Source organism: Erythrolamprus reginae, chromosome 2, assembly GCF_031021105.1.
Source record: "Erythrolamprus reginae isolate rEryReg1 chromosome 2, rEryReg1.hap1, whole genome shotgun sequence".
NCBI lineage: Eukaryota > Metazoa > Chordata > Lepidosauria > Squamata > Dipsadidae > Erythrolamprus > Erythrolamprus reginae.
Genome location: NC_091951.1, coordinates 207087087 through 207105431, shown reverse-complemented (window position 1 = coordinate 207105431; position 18345 = coordinate 207087087). Strand labels below are relative to the sequence as shown.

General features: G+C 45.9%; 1 protein-coding gene across 5 annotated transcripts in view; it reads right to left on the bottom strand.

Moving 5' to 3' along the window:
* Nucleotides 1-18345, bottom strand: part of KEAP1 (kelch like ECH associated protein 1) — a 20940-nt gene extending 2595 nt beyond the window's left edge. Inside the window, exons 1-5 of one of the 5 annotated variants that reach the window (XM_070741484.1) lie at nt 18153-18345; nt 7559-8222; nt 3239-3924; nt 1792-1997; nt 196-372 (exon numbers count right to left, since the gene is read on the bottom strand). In XM_070741484.1, coding sequence (XP_070597585.1) covers nt 196-372; nt 1792-1997; nt 3239-3924; nt 7559-8101 — 1612 coding nt within the window. In that variant the 5' untranslated portion in view covers nt 8102-8222; nt 18153-18345. Of the gene's footprint in view, nt 1-195; nt 373-1791; nt 1998-3238; nt 3925-7558; nt 8223-17213 lie in introns of all 5 variants that reach the window. The other 4 variants (XM_070741487.1, XM_070741486.1, XM_070741485.1 and 1 more) reach the window with 4 other exon arrangements.

The following is an 18345-nucleotide window of genomic DNA, read 5'->3' as shown; positions in this document are numbered from 1 at the left end:
AGACCTCACTAAACCATCCAAGTAAATATGTACAAGAATAGATTATTAGCTGTGGGAAATAAAATATGGCTTTTGTTTTCACCCCATTAACGAAGTGAGCTAAGCCACTCCTGGACCCAATGCTTGTGTGACTGCGGTCTGTATTTTCCCACATCCAGCCAAAAAGGTACTTGCTATGGTCCTTGGCCAACATACCTAGCACATAGATCTTGCCTTGATATACAGTGACCCCGAGGGCACTCCGACGGTGTTTCATGGGTGCAACAAAGGACCAGGTGCCCTCCTCCACATCATAGCGCTCCACACTGTTCAGTTGGTTTGTTCCATCGTAGCCCCCCATGGCATAGATGCAGTTATTCAGAGCACAAACTCCTGCATTAGGAAAAAACAGCATTAAGATGGGCATGAATTATTCCAACACTCAAGGGAATAACACATTCTCAGGACCAGGATCTCTTGCAAACTTAATCTGCGGTGGAAAGCCTATTGTATTTAGGGTTTAACAATGCCCGGGGATCTTTTCTATCCTGGATAATTGTTCTCAAGTAGAAGGCAGTGTTACTCTTGGACCTAGAATGTCCATTTTTTGACATAAAACAGAAGAAGCAAGGAAACTGCTACATTGCTCTTTGAATGTAGGGAAATCTCCCCAAGAATATGAATACCATGGAATTAGCAGGCATGAGATCTCTACTCTTGCTGCAATCAAAATCAACCTCTAGTTCATCCATTTCAATTTAGATCCAGACCTCCAGTGTAAAACTAAATTGGACAACGATCACCAGTTGGGTCTGAAGCACCACCTCATAGTCCAGTTTATTGTATTACAGGTAATCCTTGGCTTACATCCATTCATCCAGAGCCCATTTAGTCGGACTGGGGGGAAAAAGGGAGGTATGAAGATTCTGTCTCTCGCAATACTCCTGCGGTCGCATGATTGGCGGTTTGGTTGGCGGCTTGTGATTTTTTCCCCACCTCACCAAAACTTGGATCTTGCTGCCAATCTCTAACAACTGCTAGCAGTCAAGCCCATACCAGTTGTTCAGCTCATTGCACCAGGAATTCTGCCCATTTCCTCAAGATTAACAGGCTCAACCTTCCCAAATAATATCGTAAGCAGTTACATTTTTTAACTCTGTGCTGGCAGCATCTAATTCTGCTTGGATTTTATATTCCGATTGCAAACACCTACTAGGTATTCCTATCCATTTCTGGATACCGCTACCACCCCTGGCAACAAAGAACTAAATCATAAGACCCAAATTTACTCTTCCACTAAGATAACAGAATTTAGACTTAAATTAAGGAGCAACAAAAGAGAAGAGACTAGTTACAACGTGCAAATATGAAGGTTCTCTGTTGAAGGTAGACATAAGAAAGCTCAGAGGACAATTTTCTCTGCCTTGTTTTTTTTTAGGGAAAAAATTGAACATTTTGAGAAAGAATAAAAAACAGAACAAAGAACTGTTTTCTTCATTTTATGAAAGGAGTATGACAAAGGGCTTCTATGTTGCTATCAATCATTTTCCGCAATTTTATTACAGGAATACTTAATAGGCTATCAGAAGAGCAAAGATTCTGCAAAGAGGGGACAAGTTACACATTCTTAAAATTGCAATGTGAAAGTGACTCGTATAAAAGTATATATATATTGCCATTTTCCAAAATGTTAAATTTCCATTAAAATATAGAGGAAAGGCCAGTCACCCCCCCCCCCAGCCCCTGTGGTTTCTGTTTGCGGAAATTTTACATCTATAGTCCCAAGTATGGAATTCCTGCTGCTGCGCATACCTGCTCCACTCCGAATAGTTTTCATTGACGCAATCATCTCCCATTCATCACGCTCTGGATAGTAGCATTCGGCAGTGTTGTGGCGATTGGTGCCATCATAGCCTCCCACAGCATATAGGAGACGGTTCAGCACAGCCACACCGACCCCAATCCGCTGTGTCAGCATGGGTGCCACTGACTGCCATTCATCGCGCTCTGGCTCGTACCTGGAGGAAAAAGAGATGCTACATCAGGTATTTGTTTCTGCTGTCTATGTTGCTTGAACTAGGATGCTAATTGACAGTTGCTAATATACTGTGCCAGTTCTCTGCAGGCACTGAATAAGGGAGAAAGCTGGATGAAGAAGGAATCAGGAAGCAGATGAAGCATGGTGGATTTCCTTTAGGCCTCTCTACCACCATTTGAGACTCTCCAAAACACTCCATCTTTTTCCCCACCTGCACCATTAATTCTTCTATGCATTTTCTTCCTTTTTCAATACTTCTAAGTACATGAGGAAGAAAAAATCCAGGTGTCCCTGTTACCTTTGCCAAGGAGGCCTCATTCTGATATTACTACGGAAAGGCTAATGGGGAGGTCAGCAGCAATCACTTTCCCTCCACATGGGAACAGCCCAAGCTGTCCAATCCCATTGCGCAGACATTTGAGACACCTCTTCTCTGAATCTATTTGTGTCAGGTCTGAATAGAAATGTCATTTTTGAAAAACAGGAGAAACCTTTAAAAAGGACCCACCATTTATCAGAGCAAAAAACAACACAGCCTTCTGCTGCACGAATCCCAGCGACCAGTTAGGTCCCACAGAGTGGGTCTTCTCCGGGTCCCATCAACCAAACAATGTCGCTTGGCGGGATCCAGAGGAAGAGCCTTCTCTGTGACGGTCCCGACCCTCTGGAACCAACTCCCCCCAGAGATCAGAATTGCCCCCACCCTCCTTGCCTTTCGTAAGCTGCTTAAAACCCACCTCTGCCGCCAGGCATGGGGGAACTAAGATACACTTTCCCCCTAGGCCTTTACAATTTTATGCATGGTATGTTTGTATGTATGACTGGTATGATATAATGGGTTTTTAACTGTTTTTTAGTATTGGATTTGTTGTACTGTTTTACTGCTGTTGTTAGCCACCCCGAGTCTGCAGAGAGGGGCGGCATAAAAATCCAATAAATAAATAAATAAAATAAACACCCAGGTCTCTAGAGCAGTGTTTCCCAACCTTGGCAACTTGAAGATATTTGGACTTTAACTCCCAGAATTCCCCAGCCAGCGAATGCTGGCTGGGGAATTCTGGGAGTTGAAGTCCAAATATCTTGCAAGTTGCCAAGGTTGGGAAACACTGCTCTAGAGCCTTATAAGACCATTTTGGCGTTCATGAAGGCTACCCTGCAAAGGAGCAGAATATACAAACCAGATTTGGGAAGACTGGATTATTTCAGGGCTTTTCCCCTTACCTCTCCATGCTGTTATGATGAGTGCTCCCAAATGAGCCGCCCACCGCGTAGATCATACCATCAATGACTCCCACACCAATTCGATTACGGGCCACACTCATAGGGGCACAGGGAGACCATCGATTGGTCATGGGGTTATAGCAGTCAATGGCATCTGAGTCCATGTTGCCATCAGGAGAGTTGTTCCTCCCCCCCACCGCGTAGAACAATCCGCTCACTACGCAGCCAGCCAAGCCGCTGCGAGGCACCTGCAGGTCAGCCAGTTGGATCCAGGAGCCATCGGAAGGATTGTAAGCCTCCAGGTAGCTCAGGGAGTGGCGGAAGTAGCCCCCTGCCGTGTAGATCAGCTGACCCACCTTGGGTGCACGGCAGGGTATGTCATTAGTGGGTTTGTGCAGGGTGAGATGCTGGAAGATCTTGGCCAAGTAGTCCTTGCAACGGGAGTCCGACTTCAGGATTTCACACTTCTGCAGCTGCATTTGGAGAAAGTGTGGCGTGAGGGAATGGCAGCGCACAGCTTTCAGCAGGGCCTGGACGTAGAGTCTCCGATTCTCACAGTCATATTTCACCCAGTTAATGCAAGCATGAAAGACCTCTGACTCACAGCGCACATTCAGCTCATCCCGGCTGATCAGTGTCACCAGCTGGCAATGTGAAAGGTTGAAGAACTCCTCCTGCTTTGACACCTAACGGAGGAGAAGAGAGACCGTGAGCAAAAGCACAAAAGTTTGGACGGGTGGTTTCCCCTTCTAATGATGGCAATACCAAATGGATGATATGCTCATCAGAACCATCACTGGATGGTTGCTGAATGTCACACAGAGGGAAACCACATGCCTCCAGAGGTCTGCAACTGGCAACTGCTTTTCTAGCGCTGGCAGGTGGGATAAAGAAGCAGAGGAATCCACCATTCAGGGCCCGTTAAAAAGCAAGGTCCAAACAATATCTGACCAGCATCATGATCAAAACTTGAAATCCAACCAGAGATTTCTTAAAACCAGGTTCATCTTCAGCCAGAATCAACCAGTAGTTGAAGGCTGCTATGAAAAACTGTCCTAAGTTTAAAGAATATAAATACAGTTTTTAAAAATTATCAGTATGAAATGATGATCTAGCAGCATTCTAGAATCTATAAACAGATTTTTATTTTGTCAGTCATAAAAGGTTGTTGCCTAAAGATTTTGGATTGATAACTTCTACAGTAACAAAAATCCTAAAAGGAGAATGGTGGATCCTTATAGGGTCAATGTAGGTGCCAATACTATTGATAACTGGCTGAAATAACCACCCTGCAGATTTTTCCTTCCACACATCACCTTCTAAACTCAATTTATCAGATGTGATCCCCAAGGAAAGTAGGTCATCTCTGAAGAGCAAAACAGGTTTTTTTAAATTCAGCTAAATCTGCCAGAAATATTAAACTATAATTTGGTAGAGTGAATGACAATCCATGGGCAAGACTCTGGATAATTGTAAAATATGAGTAAAACTATGGGCTGGGTTTGAAAAATATATTTTTATGATAGACACAGGTGCTTTCTAGTGTTTCTCTTCATTTCCTTGTATTTTAATATTACACCTCATTTCTTTCTATCTTTCTATCATTCTCCCATATGTGGCTATTGTGTGGTGTACAATATGTGTCTATATGGGCTCCTACGGGTACGGTCAGGAACGCAGTACTGGCAGCAAAATTTGGAGCACCACCCCAGAGCACCCAATTTGCACTGAAAGATGTTGAAACAAAATACATAAGCCACGCCCACAGTGTGGTAGTAAAGATTTTGGTAGCTATCATTGGTCTATATGTATTAGAAACATAGAAACACAGAAGATTGACGGCAGAAAAAGACCCCATGGTCCATCTAGTCTGCCCTTATACTATTTTCTGTATTTTATCTTAGGATGCATATATGTTTATCCCAGGCATGTTTAAATTCAGTTACTGGATTTATCTACCACGTCTGCTGGAAGTTTGTTCCAAGGATCTACTACTCTTTCAGTAAAATAATATTTTCTCATGTTGCTTTTGATCTTTCCCCCAACTTACTTCAGATTGTGTCCCCTTGTTGTGTTCACTTTCCTATTAAAAACACTTCCCTCCTGGACCTTATTTAACCCTTTAACATATTTAAATGTTTCAATCATGTCCCCCCTTTTCCTTCTGTCCTCCAGACTATACAGATTGAGTTCATGAAGTCTTTCCTGATACGTTTTATGCTTAAGACCTTCCACCATTCTTATAGCCCGTCTTTGGACCCGTTCAATTTTGTCAATAACTTTTTGTAGGTGAGGTCTCCAGAACTGAACACAGTATTCCAAATGGGGTCTCACCAGCGCTCTATATAGCAGGATCATAATCTCCATCTTCCTGCTTGTTATACCTCTAGCTATGCAGCCAAGCATCCTACTTGCTTTCCCTACCGCCTGACTGCACTGTTCACCCATTTTGAGACTGTCAGAAATCACTACCCCTAAATCCTTTTCTTCTGAAGTTTTTGCTAACACAGAACTGCCAATACAATACTCAGACTGAGGATTCCTTTTCCCCAAGTGCATTATTTTACATTTGGAAACATTAAACTGCAGTTTCCATTGCTTTGACCATTTATCTAGTAAAGCTAAATCATTTACCATATTACAGACACCTCCAGGAATATCAACCCTATTGCAAATTTTATTCATATGTATATATCCCTTGGGAATATATGACAGACAAATCAAGGAAATTTGAAGCAATATCATAAGTAGACCAAATAAAGTTGAATAAAGCATGCAAGTTTCCAATTTTTAGAAGAATTTTTCCTCAGGAAACATGGCAATCAGTTTGGAAGGGGATTCAAATGAGGGATTCAAGTCACCTTTGTAAGAATTTTGTATCTAATGAAGCCCAATCTTAAATTCTGAAGCTGGAAGCTATAGATAAGGCTTCATCAGATTTTCCTTTAAATCTTTTACCAACAGAAACCAGGAATTCTAACCAAGTTAGTGTGCAAAAACAAAAGATGTGCAGAGAGATGAAGGTAAGTAATACAACTCAGGTTTGGGATTGACAACGAAGGAAACCCAAGGAAGGCAGATGGGTTACAGAATTAGAAATCCTGTTCTACTTGGTCAGCCTTTCTAGATGGGCTTTCATTAATCACACAGAGCAAAGCTTTATTGATGTCTGTTAACAAAACTCTTTTCTGGTGCATTCAGCATAGAAATCAAAGGGGCTACTGGAGCAGGGAGAAAGCAATGCCAGGGTCCTTTGCCAATCCATGTTAGTTTGTGCTGGATCAGCAGGGAGTGTAGATCTGGCACAGAAACAGCTAATTCATGATCACCCCCCTGCTTCCTTTAGGCCTCCTCTGAAATGGCTGGAATATGACTCCTGCGGTGGAAAAAGAGGAAGCCAGGCCTCCCCTGACAAGCCCACAGTATTCTCAATCCCCCCCGCCCCCCCCCCCCCCCCCCCAAAATAGAGATTGGCATTTACTCTTATAAGGAAGGAAACAAGCAAAATTCTTACAGGCCAATTATTGGAGGGATCTTAGCAATACTTATGAACAAACATGAAGCAGTGCTACTACATTGACACAAAGCCTATGTGCCGATTTTTCATAAGAACAAGAAAACTCCCACTTCCCTGTGGAGTATCACATGATACAGTCTTCCTATTTCTATTTTGCACTGTTTAGCCAGATGATTGGTTCTCCCAGCAGAAAAACTGCGATGGGCAAGTTTAGAGGCTAAGGGCTCTGCTAGGAACAGAGAGGTCCAGGTCCTTGACCACCCTCCACCATGGAAGTTCACTTTGTGACTTTGGGTCTATTATGCTCTTTCTATGTTATACCTCTGATAGGGAAAACATTTGTGGAGAAAAAAGGAAGAGTACTAGGTACACCAGTTAGGACTCCTGAATGAAAGCAGAATATATACTGAATCAACCAGCCCATTAGCTTCATGGTAGTTGCAAATTTTGAAAAGAGGCAGAAGCCAGTGATAGCTACAGAATTATTTTTTTCCAACTTTTCAGTGTTTATTAAGCAATCACCACAAAATAACCAAGGTTCCAGCCCCTTAGGTCTGTAGAAACACAATTATATCAGACATCCAGGTAGTGACTAAGAAAGATTCTCAGCACAGAAAAGGGGGAATAGTATCTCGCCTCTCTGGAAGAGATAGAAGAGCTGTTCTTTCATAATCAAGGACAGAAAATGAATTGTGAAAGGCAGTCAAAAGCAAAGCCATATTCTAATTCAGACCTTCTTTGGACACTAGTATACCCAGGATGCTCCTGTTCCCCTTGGTGCCCTTTCCTTCACAGGATCTCACCTCTTCAAAATGCATGTAGATATATTCCCGTGCCTTCTGGTGCAGTTCGGTACAGCTAATCTGTTCAGCAAAGTTGGCGATGCCAATGGCATTGCTGGGGTCCAGCTGCTGCACCAAAAAGTCACAGCAGGCCTTCACCACACTGTCTATCTGGTACATGACGGCCCCATTCATAACGTGCAGCACACACTGCTCGCCCACGGAAATGGAGGCGGTGTAGGCAAACTCAATGAGGCGCTCCATTACTTTGGGGTGGATGCCTTCAATGGGGATGATCTCCATTCCCTGTTCCCGGAGGCCCATGGTGAACATGGCCTTGAAGACTGGACTGGAGGAGGCCAGCACCACCTTGTGGGCCTGAAAGTCGGCCGGGGGAATGTCCTTGTATTTCACCCGCAAGGTGACGTCACAGAGCTGCTGACTGAGGCGCAACTGATTCATAATGTTGAAAGCTTGTTTGGTGTGATCCTCCAGGGTGTAGCTGAAGGTGCGGCTGCCATTGTGTGAAGGGGTCACCTCCGCCTTGCACTCCGGGGCATACATCACAGAAGCAGTCGCGTGGTCATCGCATGAAGGAACGCAGGCAAAGAGAAGGGGCACCAGCAGAGGCGGCTAAGCCGGGGGCCTCCCTACAGAGGCCCAGCATGCAGCGAAGTCTGGATACCTGCACAGGGGGCAGAGAAGCAAGAGGTCTGGTTAGGTCAGTGATGGCAAACCTTCTTTTCCTTGGGTGCCGAAAGAGTGTGCACATATGCTATTGCACATGCGCAAGTGCCCACACCCATAATTCAATGCCTGGGGAGGGCGAAAACAGCTCCCCCTGCATCCCGGAGGCCCTCTGGAGGCTGGAAACGGCCTGTTCCCAATTTCAGGTGGGCCCAGTAGGCTCGTGTGTCGCCCTGCCCAGGCTTCCTTGGAGCTGGGGGAGGGTAAAGACTCCCTCCCCAATCGCCCTGGAGGCTCTCTGGAAGCCAAAAACACCCTCCCAGAGCCTCTGTGTCAACCAAAAATCAGCTGGATGGCACACACATGCACACTGGAGCTGAGCTAGGTCAACTGCTTGCGTGCCAGGAGATATGGCTCTGCGTGCCACCTGTGCCACAGGTTTGCCATCACTGGGTTAGGTAATCTATGACCCAAGGCAATATCTCACTTCTGGCTTTGCTCTGCTGCCTCACTCAGGAGGCACAAGGCACCTCTTTACTCAATAAATATCCCCTCTCTCCAGATCATCTTTAACTTCCCCAAATCTGTGAAGCCAGGCATGCATATACAGTGATACCTCAAGATACGAACCCCTCGTCTTATGAACAACTCGTGATACGAACCCGGGGTTCAGAAAATTTTTGCCTCTTCTTACGAACTTTTTTCGAGTTACGAACCAGCACCCCAGGCCGGCTGCGACCTTTTAAAACAGCCGCGCCGCTTCCCATCTGTCTCCTGAAGCCGAACGGCAAAGCCGAACTTCCGCGTTCGGCTTCAGGAGACAGATGGGAAGCGGCGCGGCTGTTTTAAAAGGTCGCAGCCGGCCTGGGGGGCTTACCAGCACCCCCCCGAACCCGGGTTCGGGGTTCGGGGGGGTGCTGGGAAGCCCCCCAGCCCGGCGGTCACCTTTTAAAACAGCCGGGCGGCTTTCCAGCAGCCTCCCGAAGCCAAACAAACCTGAACTTCCGCGTTCGGCGTCTGCTGGAAAGTCCTACTTCTCCCCCCCAGCCAAAACCCCAAAGCCTGTTTGCTGCCACACGATTTAGCCAGGACAGGAGCGAAGTGACGTGGAGGAATGGGGAGCTGAAACCGGGCGGTTTCAGCTTTCCATCCCTTCACGTCACTTCGCCGCTAAATCGTGTGGCAGCAAACATGCTTTGGGGTTTTGGCTGGGGGGGAGAAGTAGGACCTTCCTAACTCCCTCCCCCCCAGCCAAACCCCCAAAGCATGTTTGCTGCCACACGATTTAGCGGCGAAGTGACGTGGATGGATGGAAAGCTGAAACCGGGCTGTTTCAGCTTTCCATCCCTTCACGTCCCTTCGCCGCTAAATCGTGTGGCAGCAAACATGCTTTGGGGATTTGGCTGGGGGGGAGAAGAAGTAGGACCTTCCTAACTCCCTCCCCCCCAGCCAAACCCCCAAAGCATGTTTGCTGCCACACGATTTAGCGGCGAAGTGACGTGGATGGATGGAAAGCTGAAACCGGGCTGTTTCAGCTTTCCATCCCTTCACGTCCCTTCGCCGCTAAATCGGGTGGCAGCAAACATGCTTTGGGGATTTGGCTGGGGGGGAGAAGAAGTAGGACCTTCCTAATTCCCTCCCCCCCAGCCAAATCCCCAAAGCATGTTTGCTGCCACACGATTTAGCCAGGACAGGAGCGAAGTGACGTGGAGGAATGGGGAGCTGAAACCGGGCGGTTTCAGCTTTCCATCCATCCACGTCACTTCGCCGCTAAATCGTGTGGCAGCAAACATGCTTTGGGGGTTTGGCTGGGGGGGGGGAGTTAGGAAGGTCCTACTTCTCCCCCCCAGCCAAACCCCCAAAGCATGTTTGCTGCCACACGATTTAGTGGCGAAGGGACGTGAAGGGATGGAAAGCTGAAACAGCCCGGTTTCAGCTTTCCATCCATCCACGTCACTTCGCCGCTAAATCGTGTGGCAGCAAACATGCTTTGGGGGTTTGGCTGGGGGGGAGGGAGTTAGGAAGGTCCTACTTCTTCTCCCCCCCAGCCAAATCTCCAAAGCTTGTTTGCTGCCACACGATTTAGCGGCGAAGTGACGTGGATGGATGGAAAGCTGAAACAGCCCAGTTTCAGCTCCCCATTCCTCCACGTCACTTCGCTCCTGTCCTGGCTAAATCGTGTGGCAGCAAACATGCTTTGGGGGTTTGGCTGGGGGGGGGAGGGAGTTAGGCAGGTCCTACTTCTTCTCCCCCCCAGCCAAATCCCCAAAGCATGTTTGCTGCCACACGATTTAGCGGCGAAGTGACGTGGATGGATGGAAAGCTGAAACCGGGCTGTTTCAGCTTTCCATCCCTTCACGTCCCTTCGCCGCTAAATCGTGTGGCAGCAAACATGCTTTGGGGATTTGGCTGGGGGGGAGAAGTAGGACCTTCCTAACTCCCTCCCCCCCAGCCAAACCCCCAAAGCATGTTTGCTGCCACACGATTTAGCAGCGAAGTGACGTGGATGGATGGAAAGCTGAAACCGCCCGGTTTCAGCTCCCCATTCCTCCACGTCACTTTGCTCCTGTCCTGGCTAAATCGTGTGGCAGCAAACAGGCTTTGGGGTTTTGGCTGGGGGGGAGGGAGTTAGGAAGGTCCTACTGCTTCCTCCCCCAGCCAAAAACACAAAGCCAGGCAGCCTCCAGCCGCCAAAGGAGCCTTCTGATTCTCCCCGCTTCTCTGTCCCGCTCATTACCCGTGTCCGGCAGAAGCTGCTGCCCGATTGCTTTTAGCCGGCGGGATGCAAAGTGCTGGGGTGGGGGTGTCCTGACAGCCCCCCCACCCCAATGCGAGCGGCGGGGAGTCACCCATGGCCGGCAGAAGATCGCTCTTGCTGACCTGATGCCTCGTGGTGAAGCCGGGCAAGAGCGATCTTCTGCCGGCCGTGGGCGACTCCCTGCTGCTCGCCCATGGCCGGCAGAAGATCGCTCTTGCCCGGCTTCCCCGCGAGGCATCAGGTCAGCATTCTGGATGGGCGGGTGGCGGGCGAGGATGGGGGAAGCCTCGTGGGGAAGCCGGGCAAGAGCGATCTTCTGCCGGCCATGGGCGAGCGGCGGGGAGTCGCCCATGGCCGGCAGAAGATCGCTCTTGCTGACCTGCTGCCTCGCGGGGAAGCCGGGCAAGAGCGATCTTCTGCCGGCCATGGGCGACTCCCCGCCGCTCGCCCATGGCCGGCAGAAGATTGCTCTTGCCCGGCTTCCCCGCGAGGCAGCAGGTCAGCATCCTCGGCGGGCGAGCGGCGGGGAAGCCGGCGGCTGTGGCAGCTGCTGCAAGAGGCTTCCCCGCCTCCTCAAAGCAGCCTCCCAAACCCGAACTTTCGCTGAGAAGCCCCGCCGCCCGGCTGTCACCTTTTAAAACAGCCGGGGGGCTTCTCAGCAGCCTCCCAACGCCGAAGCCCCCAGGCTGTTTTAAAAGGTGACAGCCGGGCGGCAGCGGTTTTTTGTGGGTTTTTGTTGTTGTTGCACGGATTAATTGACTTTACATTGTTTCCTATGGGAAACAATGTTTCGTCTTACGAACCTTTCGTCTTACGAACCTCCTCCTTGCACCAATTAAGTTCGTATCATGAGATATTACTATATATGAGGTTTGCCAGACAGAGAACTTCAAATTTTAGCTCCAAAGAATATCAGGTACACTTGAAATGGAGAGAATTAAAAATAGTTTAAAATTCAAAATACTTAATGAGGGAATATTGCACAGATTAAGCTATACACCTCCCCCCCCAATTAGAAGAGGGAGCAAGATGTCCTTTTCGTGAGCTTCCCTCAGGTCAGCCAGAAGCACAGATACCTTTCTACTGAGAGTGCCATGCAACGCCACTCTGCTCCTTAACCCAGTCATTATGACTCAGCAGGCTATAACCTAGGTCTGCTTAGTCATTTCAGGGCCACTGAGGGGTGTAGGTATTTCCTCCACTACTGTATTTGCACTAGAGTCATTATACTATTGTAAGATTAATTCATATTCCTTCTTCACAATAGTTTGTGGCTTTTTAGGGTGTCTACAAGTAGTGGTGACTCTTAGCAACTGTCTGTGCAAGTCCCTGAAGTTTTCATGGCAAGATTTCAGAAATGGCTTGCCCTTGTGTTCAAGCCAAACTGGAAACCAAGAGAAACCTGACTAAATGAGAAAGGTGGGTGATAATGGAGGGGGCTCTGGAGGATAAGTTATCCCTGTAAACCGCTTCACTGCCACCTGTCCCATTTCTTTTAATCCACAGATGTGGCTTATTCACAAAAGACATTTTAATCAAAAATCTAAATCAATCCAATGAAGTGAAGAAAATAAAAGGCCCTTGAAATTTAACAGAAGGTGAGGTAATGTTTGGAGCAAGATGGACGGCAATTATTCATTGTGCCTCTCCAATGAAGATTCTTAAAAATGGCATTGCATTAAGACTGGGAGTCATGTGTTTTTGATTAGATTACTGTGGCTGTTGCATATCCAGTTCACATGGTCACATGCAAGAAGAAAGATGCCTACACACACCATTGCAATACTTTCAGAGATTAAAACTTGCCACACACAAATGCCTGGGGAATCCAGTTCAGCTGGTGCATACAGTGAAAATTATGACTTATTCCACCAAGAGACAAGATGGCAGCATATAGCAGGAATCTATAGGCTTTCAAGGTGGCAAATCAGCCATCAGCCACATAAGATTCTTTTAGCTATTGAACATAAACCTCTAGGTTCAAAATGGACTCGAGAATTAAAGGACAGGCTGCTCCTAAATGTACTATACTGTATGTGCTTCTGATCTAACTAGTGGATCCAATAATTTCAGCACAGAAGCAATTACCATATTTTTCAGAGTATAAGACACACCTTATTTTGGGGGGAGGTAAATAGGGAAAATAATCTACCTACCAAGTATTCGTGGCTAGTGTCCTTAGTCTGGTCTGGAAAACTAAGGGCTGGAAAAAAATATTTGGAGGGAGTAGCAATAAAAACAAGCTTGCAAAGACTTGGCTGGAAAAAAACGTCTTCGGAAAAGCAATGAAAAAATCCTGCAAACCAGGAAGATCTTTAGCACTTTGTTAGGGCTGGGGGGGAAGCTTAGAAAAAGCTACATTTGGAGTATAAGACACACCCAAATTTTTAGCCTCTTTTGGGGGTGGGAAAGGTATATACTCCGAAAAATACGGTAAATTCAAGCAGCCTGAGATCTCTTTACTTTTGTTTGGAATGTGAATGGAGGATTTTGACATTTTGCCCTGTTTCCTCAAGCTTGACTCACCTCCCATGACCTAAGGCAAACCAGCTACAAGTTGCCAAGGAGATAGCTATTTACGTCTGAATTTCTTCATAATACCCATTTCCTGCTCTCTGTGTAGTAGAGTAATTTTAGATAGGGTCCTTAGGATGGGCATATGCCCCATTATGGTCTGTCTTTGCCTTAGCAGTGTCCTAATGTCCTTCCTGAATAGCTAGAGCAAAATTCACAAACCACCTCACTTTTCCCACAGACATTACTCTGATTCAAAGCTCTGCTATCATGGCTGACCTCTCATGCCGGAAGAGAAGCAATCAAGAATTCAACAGACCAGAATGAGAGGACCAGGAGCACTCTCAGCCCCAACATAAACAAATAAAGGCTTGTTCTTTCTAACTAGAAATGGAAACTGTGCCCAGAGGAAGCATTTTTCTTCTGAAGCACACCTATGAAATAAATTAGGAAGCCAGAAATGTGGTCTTAACTGAGTCATCTAATTGGGCACAAGGAAGTATCTCGTTTCCTCTGGGTTACAAAACATTCAGGACAGGGGTGAAAAATTGGAAGAGGTTGGGGGAAAACCACAAACATCCTATTAAGATAACAAAAATATAGTAAAGTTGGAAAATATGAAGAAATGGGAATTTAAGTTCTGTACGAGGGGTTCTCACTGTTGTACTTGTGAACATCAATTTGCCAACCTATACCCAAATTTAGGTGTGCAAAGATCCCATCCCAACAATTATTTTTAATTAACTGCTGCCTTAATATAAAATCAATACAGTATTTTTAATTGGCCGAATATTTTCTGTAGAATGTTATCAATTGCACCATCAATAGGCTTTAATATCAGCATATGGAATTTGTTAGAGGGCAAATAAAGCCTACCTATCTTAACACTAATAAACCCAACTTGGTGAGCACATTAAGGACCTCTGGAACAACAGGGCTATATGGCTACATCTTACTTTTGTCCAAACAGTCTAGTGTGCTAGTAATGTTCTAAAGAACTCTTGTCTATCATAGTTCTAGTATCAATATTCTATGAAGGGTTAGAAAGGAACAGGGTTGATTTGACTTAAATCAAGTCAATTTAAATCACAATTTCATGCTGAATAAACTAAATTATTAATGTATCTTAAAATAATTTTATTAAAATAAATTGGATATAAATAAAAAAAATCCAATTTAAATTAAAAAAACCTGATTTTTTATTTTTAAAAAATCATTGAAGGGAATCAAAACAATCATATCCATGCATCTCCATAACTATGCGAGTTCCTGCTAAAACTGATCTAATATAAGATTTGCTTCCAAAATGCATCATCAGAGCAGAAAATGATGTATTAAAGAAATGGGAATATTTACATGTTGGGAGTTAGCTGGAATTGTCGCAAAAGGTGACCTATCATGAATGAACCATCATTCTACTACATGCTGCTCAATTGCTTCTGTTTGGTTCCTCTCGTGTCTATAAATGTGTACATTTTTTTCTAATAAAGGGATTATAAACCTGGCTCCTCCTTCCCAAACAAATCAGGGAATAGATGCCAAAAAGAAATCACAGCTTCTGATTCTGACTTGTTAGAAGCCAGCCAAGATTACTTGTAAATCTGATACATATCCTTAGAAGTAGCATCCATATCTTTTCTCCCCAAAAGTAGTAGAGCTAGAGTAGTCAAGAACTGTCTGCCATGCATGATTGAAATCCTGGCTGTAACATACAAATACATGTCAGAACTTACACTACTCTTAGTTATGCAGAGATAGCATACGGGTATCATTAAGAGTTATCAGAAAAAGACAGATCTTCAAAGTTTTGGCCATTTTCTAATTATTTTCCAGATCTGAGTTTGGAACAAAAGAAAAAAACCCTGCAAACTAAATGAATATATGTGAACTAAATAATAAAATGTACATATGTGCATATTTCTTTAAATCTTGCAACTACATCCAATTAAAGCAATAATCATTCTAAGCAAGCACACTTTGACCATGTTCTTAAGCACAGGAGGATAATCTAGAAGGGCAGATGTCTATCTACTGCTACAGGTAAACAAAGCCTTCCACCTTCCAAAGTCATGTGCTTTTTAGGAGGAGAGGTCAACTTTAGAACTTGATACAAGAGTCTCACTCAGCTGTTCTCTGTAAACAATGATGCAAAAACGCCCCATTCTTATGCTACTTCTGGGCCTGCTGCGGAATGGTTTCTTTAAGGAGAGGACAAGTGGGCAAATGGAGCAGAAATAGGCTGAGTTGTTGAAAACCACCATGCCAAGAAATCTTGCCAATTGCCACCTATGCTCTATAACAGTTGCTTCCTCTGCATACTGAATTCCCAGCTGAAGTGAGAATTTCCCATATCCCAATAAATATAACAAAAAACTGTTGCACTTGCAGAGAATCTCGAGAAAGCAGCTTATGAATTTAGAGTCTTTTATACCTCCATTCCCAGGATTATTCTACAGCTAGTCGAGCTATTATGTTGTTAAGTATCTATCAGTTTTTGGAAGATGTTAAAAACATAGACAATTAAGCAATGTATCTTGCTTAATGAAAAGTATTTGCCTGCTTCCAACTTACAAGAGTTTGATCTAATTCCTTGTTAGGATTCTTTTTCCCAATGTAGCTTTTCTAGGCTTCCTCACATTGGTAATAGAAATTAAATGATCAATCTTTGGTGCAACCTTTATTAGAGCAAAAAATGCTTTCTTTCTGATTTACTCCATTCTACAGTATAGGAATTTTATTAAATTGTACCGAAATATTTTTTCTTTTCAATAAAGCAAACTTTATAATTAGGCTCAAGACTCTAAGCAGCATTGGATCTGGTTACTATTTACACAGAGAAATTCCAGAAAAACAAAGGTTAAGATCAGGAAACAATTGGGAGGAAATCCACTTTAGGAAAACAGCAGTAGCAAGCTACTTTATATGTCAAGAAAACTACAAGGAAATGCCAGATAGTCATCAGGAGTTGACTTCAAATTAAAGGAGACCTAACTTTATTTCCTGTGGAAAACCTGTGGTCCTCAATTGTTGCTGAAATACCTGTATGGAAAATGTTTTCCTTACAGGTGAAGAAGACAGCTGAAAGTTGTAGTCAGCACAATCCTCCTGGTTTACTTGATAGATCAATCAAATACAGTATTACTCGATCAGCAAAAATACAAAAAAAACCCCAAACAATTTGACCACCACAAAGCTCCAGCTTGTTGGCTAATGAAAACCAAAGTATGACATAATCTTTACTCCCAAATTTTGCTTGCATTGTTTAATCAAGAAGCACTTTGGTATTTCCATAACATTTAACAGAACCTAAAATCCATAACAACACGGAAGCTTGGAAAACAGTGAATGCAAGCCCATTGTGGAAGGAACAATTTTCTTCAAGACAGAAAGTTGCATCTCTTTGGTTTGCTTTTCGGATAGCATCCCCCAAGGCCTTCAATAGTCCTGGGTTGCAGCCCCAAGTTAGTACAAGCTCAGGCACCTGGGCTTGCAGTAGACTGGAACTCCTTATAAAGCATTTCTGAAATGCAAAAGATGTGGAAGGGCCCTAAGAAATGACAAGGGAGGGAGTTGTAAGTCTTGAGTTTCAAAAAATCAGAGATTACAATATATTTTGAATGGGGGGGGGGGGGGGTTGGTACAGATTATCAATGAAGAATCCATCGACACACTATTCCTCTCCTCACAACTCTGCATTCTCTGCTTCTCCACACTCACCCCAAGCTGTAGCTGACAATTAAGGATGAGGTCACCTAAAGGAGCCGCTGAAGAGAGCCTGGTTGATGTCACCGTGGCAGGCCCAGCGTGCTGGACGACAAAGCTTTCCCTTCAAAGGAATTGCTGCCCAATATCTAAGTACGGTTGTCCGGCGGCCACAATGCAAACTCGGCCATTTCGTTTACGGCTCTCACACGGGTTCTTCGACTAAGGACAACTTGGCCCAGCAGTGCTCTGATTTCATCACTCTCTTCCCAGTCCAGACGGCGGGCCGTTCGTTTCTTTCACCGAATGTAAGGCGCCAACCCCGAGCTCGCTTTGAATCAGACGTGCGACACCGACATCACCCGAGGTCCCACTAACACGGGTTCAAAAATTTGCGCCCTTCCAAACTCCCAGCCTAACACCTCCAGGCCTCAAAGCTCGCCTCTCCCCCCGCTCCAACTGCAAAAGCCCGGAAGCCTGCACCCCCTCGTACTTTACTCCCTCTCGCAATTACAACAAGCGCCCCGTCGAACGGCCACCGTGCCACTACACAACAAAGGCGGAGGCGCTCGGGCTCCCGCCGCTCCGAAGTCCAGGAGGCGCCACCTGTCCCGCTCGCAAGAATTCCCAGCCATTCTCTCCCTCCCCGCCCATCGACCACCGGTCGGCCCCTTTGGAGCTGCTGGAGGAGGAAGAAGAAGAGAGTCGGAAAGCCTCGCAGCAGCCCCGGCAGAAAGGTAGATCCGAGGCAGCTTTTGTCCTAACTGCGCGCTCGGTTTGCTCGGGAAGGGATGGAGAGAAGGAGGCGCAGCGAAGCGCGCGCGCCAAGGTCCCGCCCGTGCCACGGCTCCAGAGTAGAACCGCTGGTCCGTCCGCACACACCCCTCCGCGGTCGCCCCCGGTGTCCGCTTCGGCGGCCGCCACCACCACCGCTGCCGCCGCTTCCTTCCCCACCTCCGTCCAGCTGAGCGCCCCACCTCCTCTGTTCCTCCATAGTGCAGATAGCCGCCACTGCGGGTGGGGAAAGCGGGGAGGGCGGGAGGAGGAGGAGAAGAAGATGGGGTGTAAGTCACCATGACTAAGCAAGTGAGAGCGCTGGCCTCCCCGCTTTCAGAATAAGAGTCCCTCCGCTTGCCAAGCACAGGCC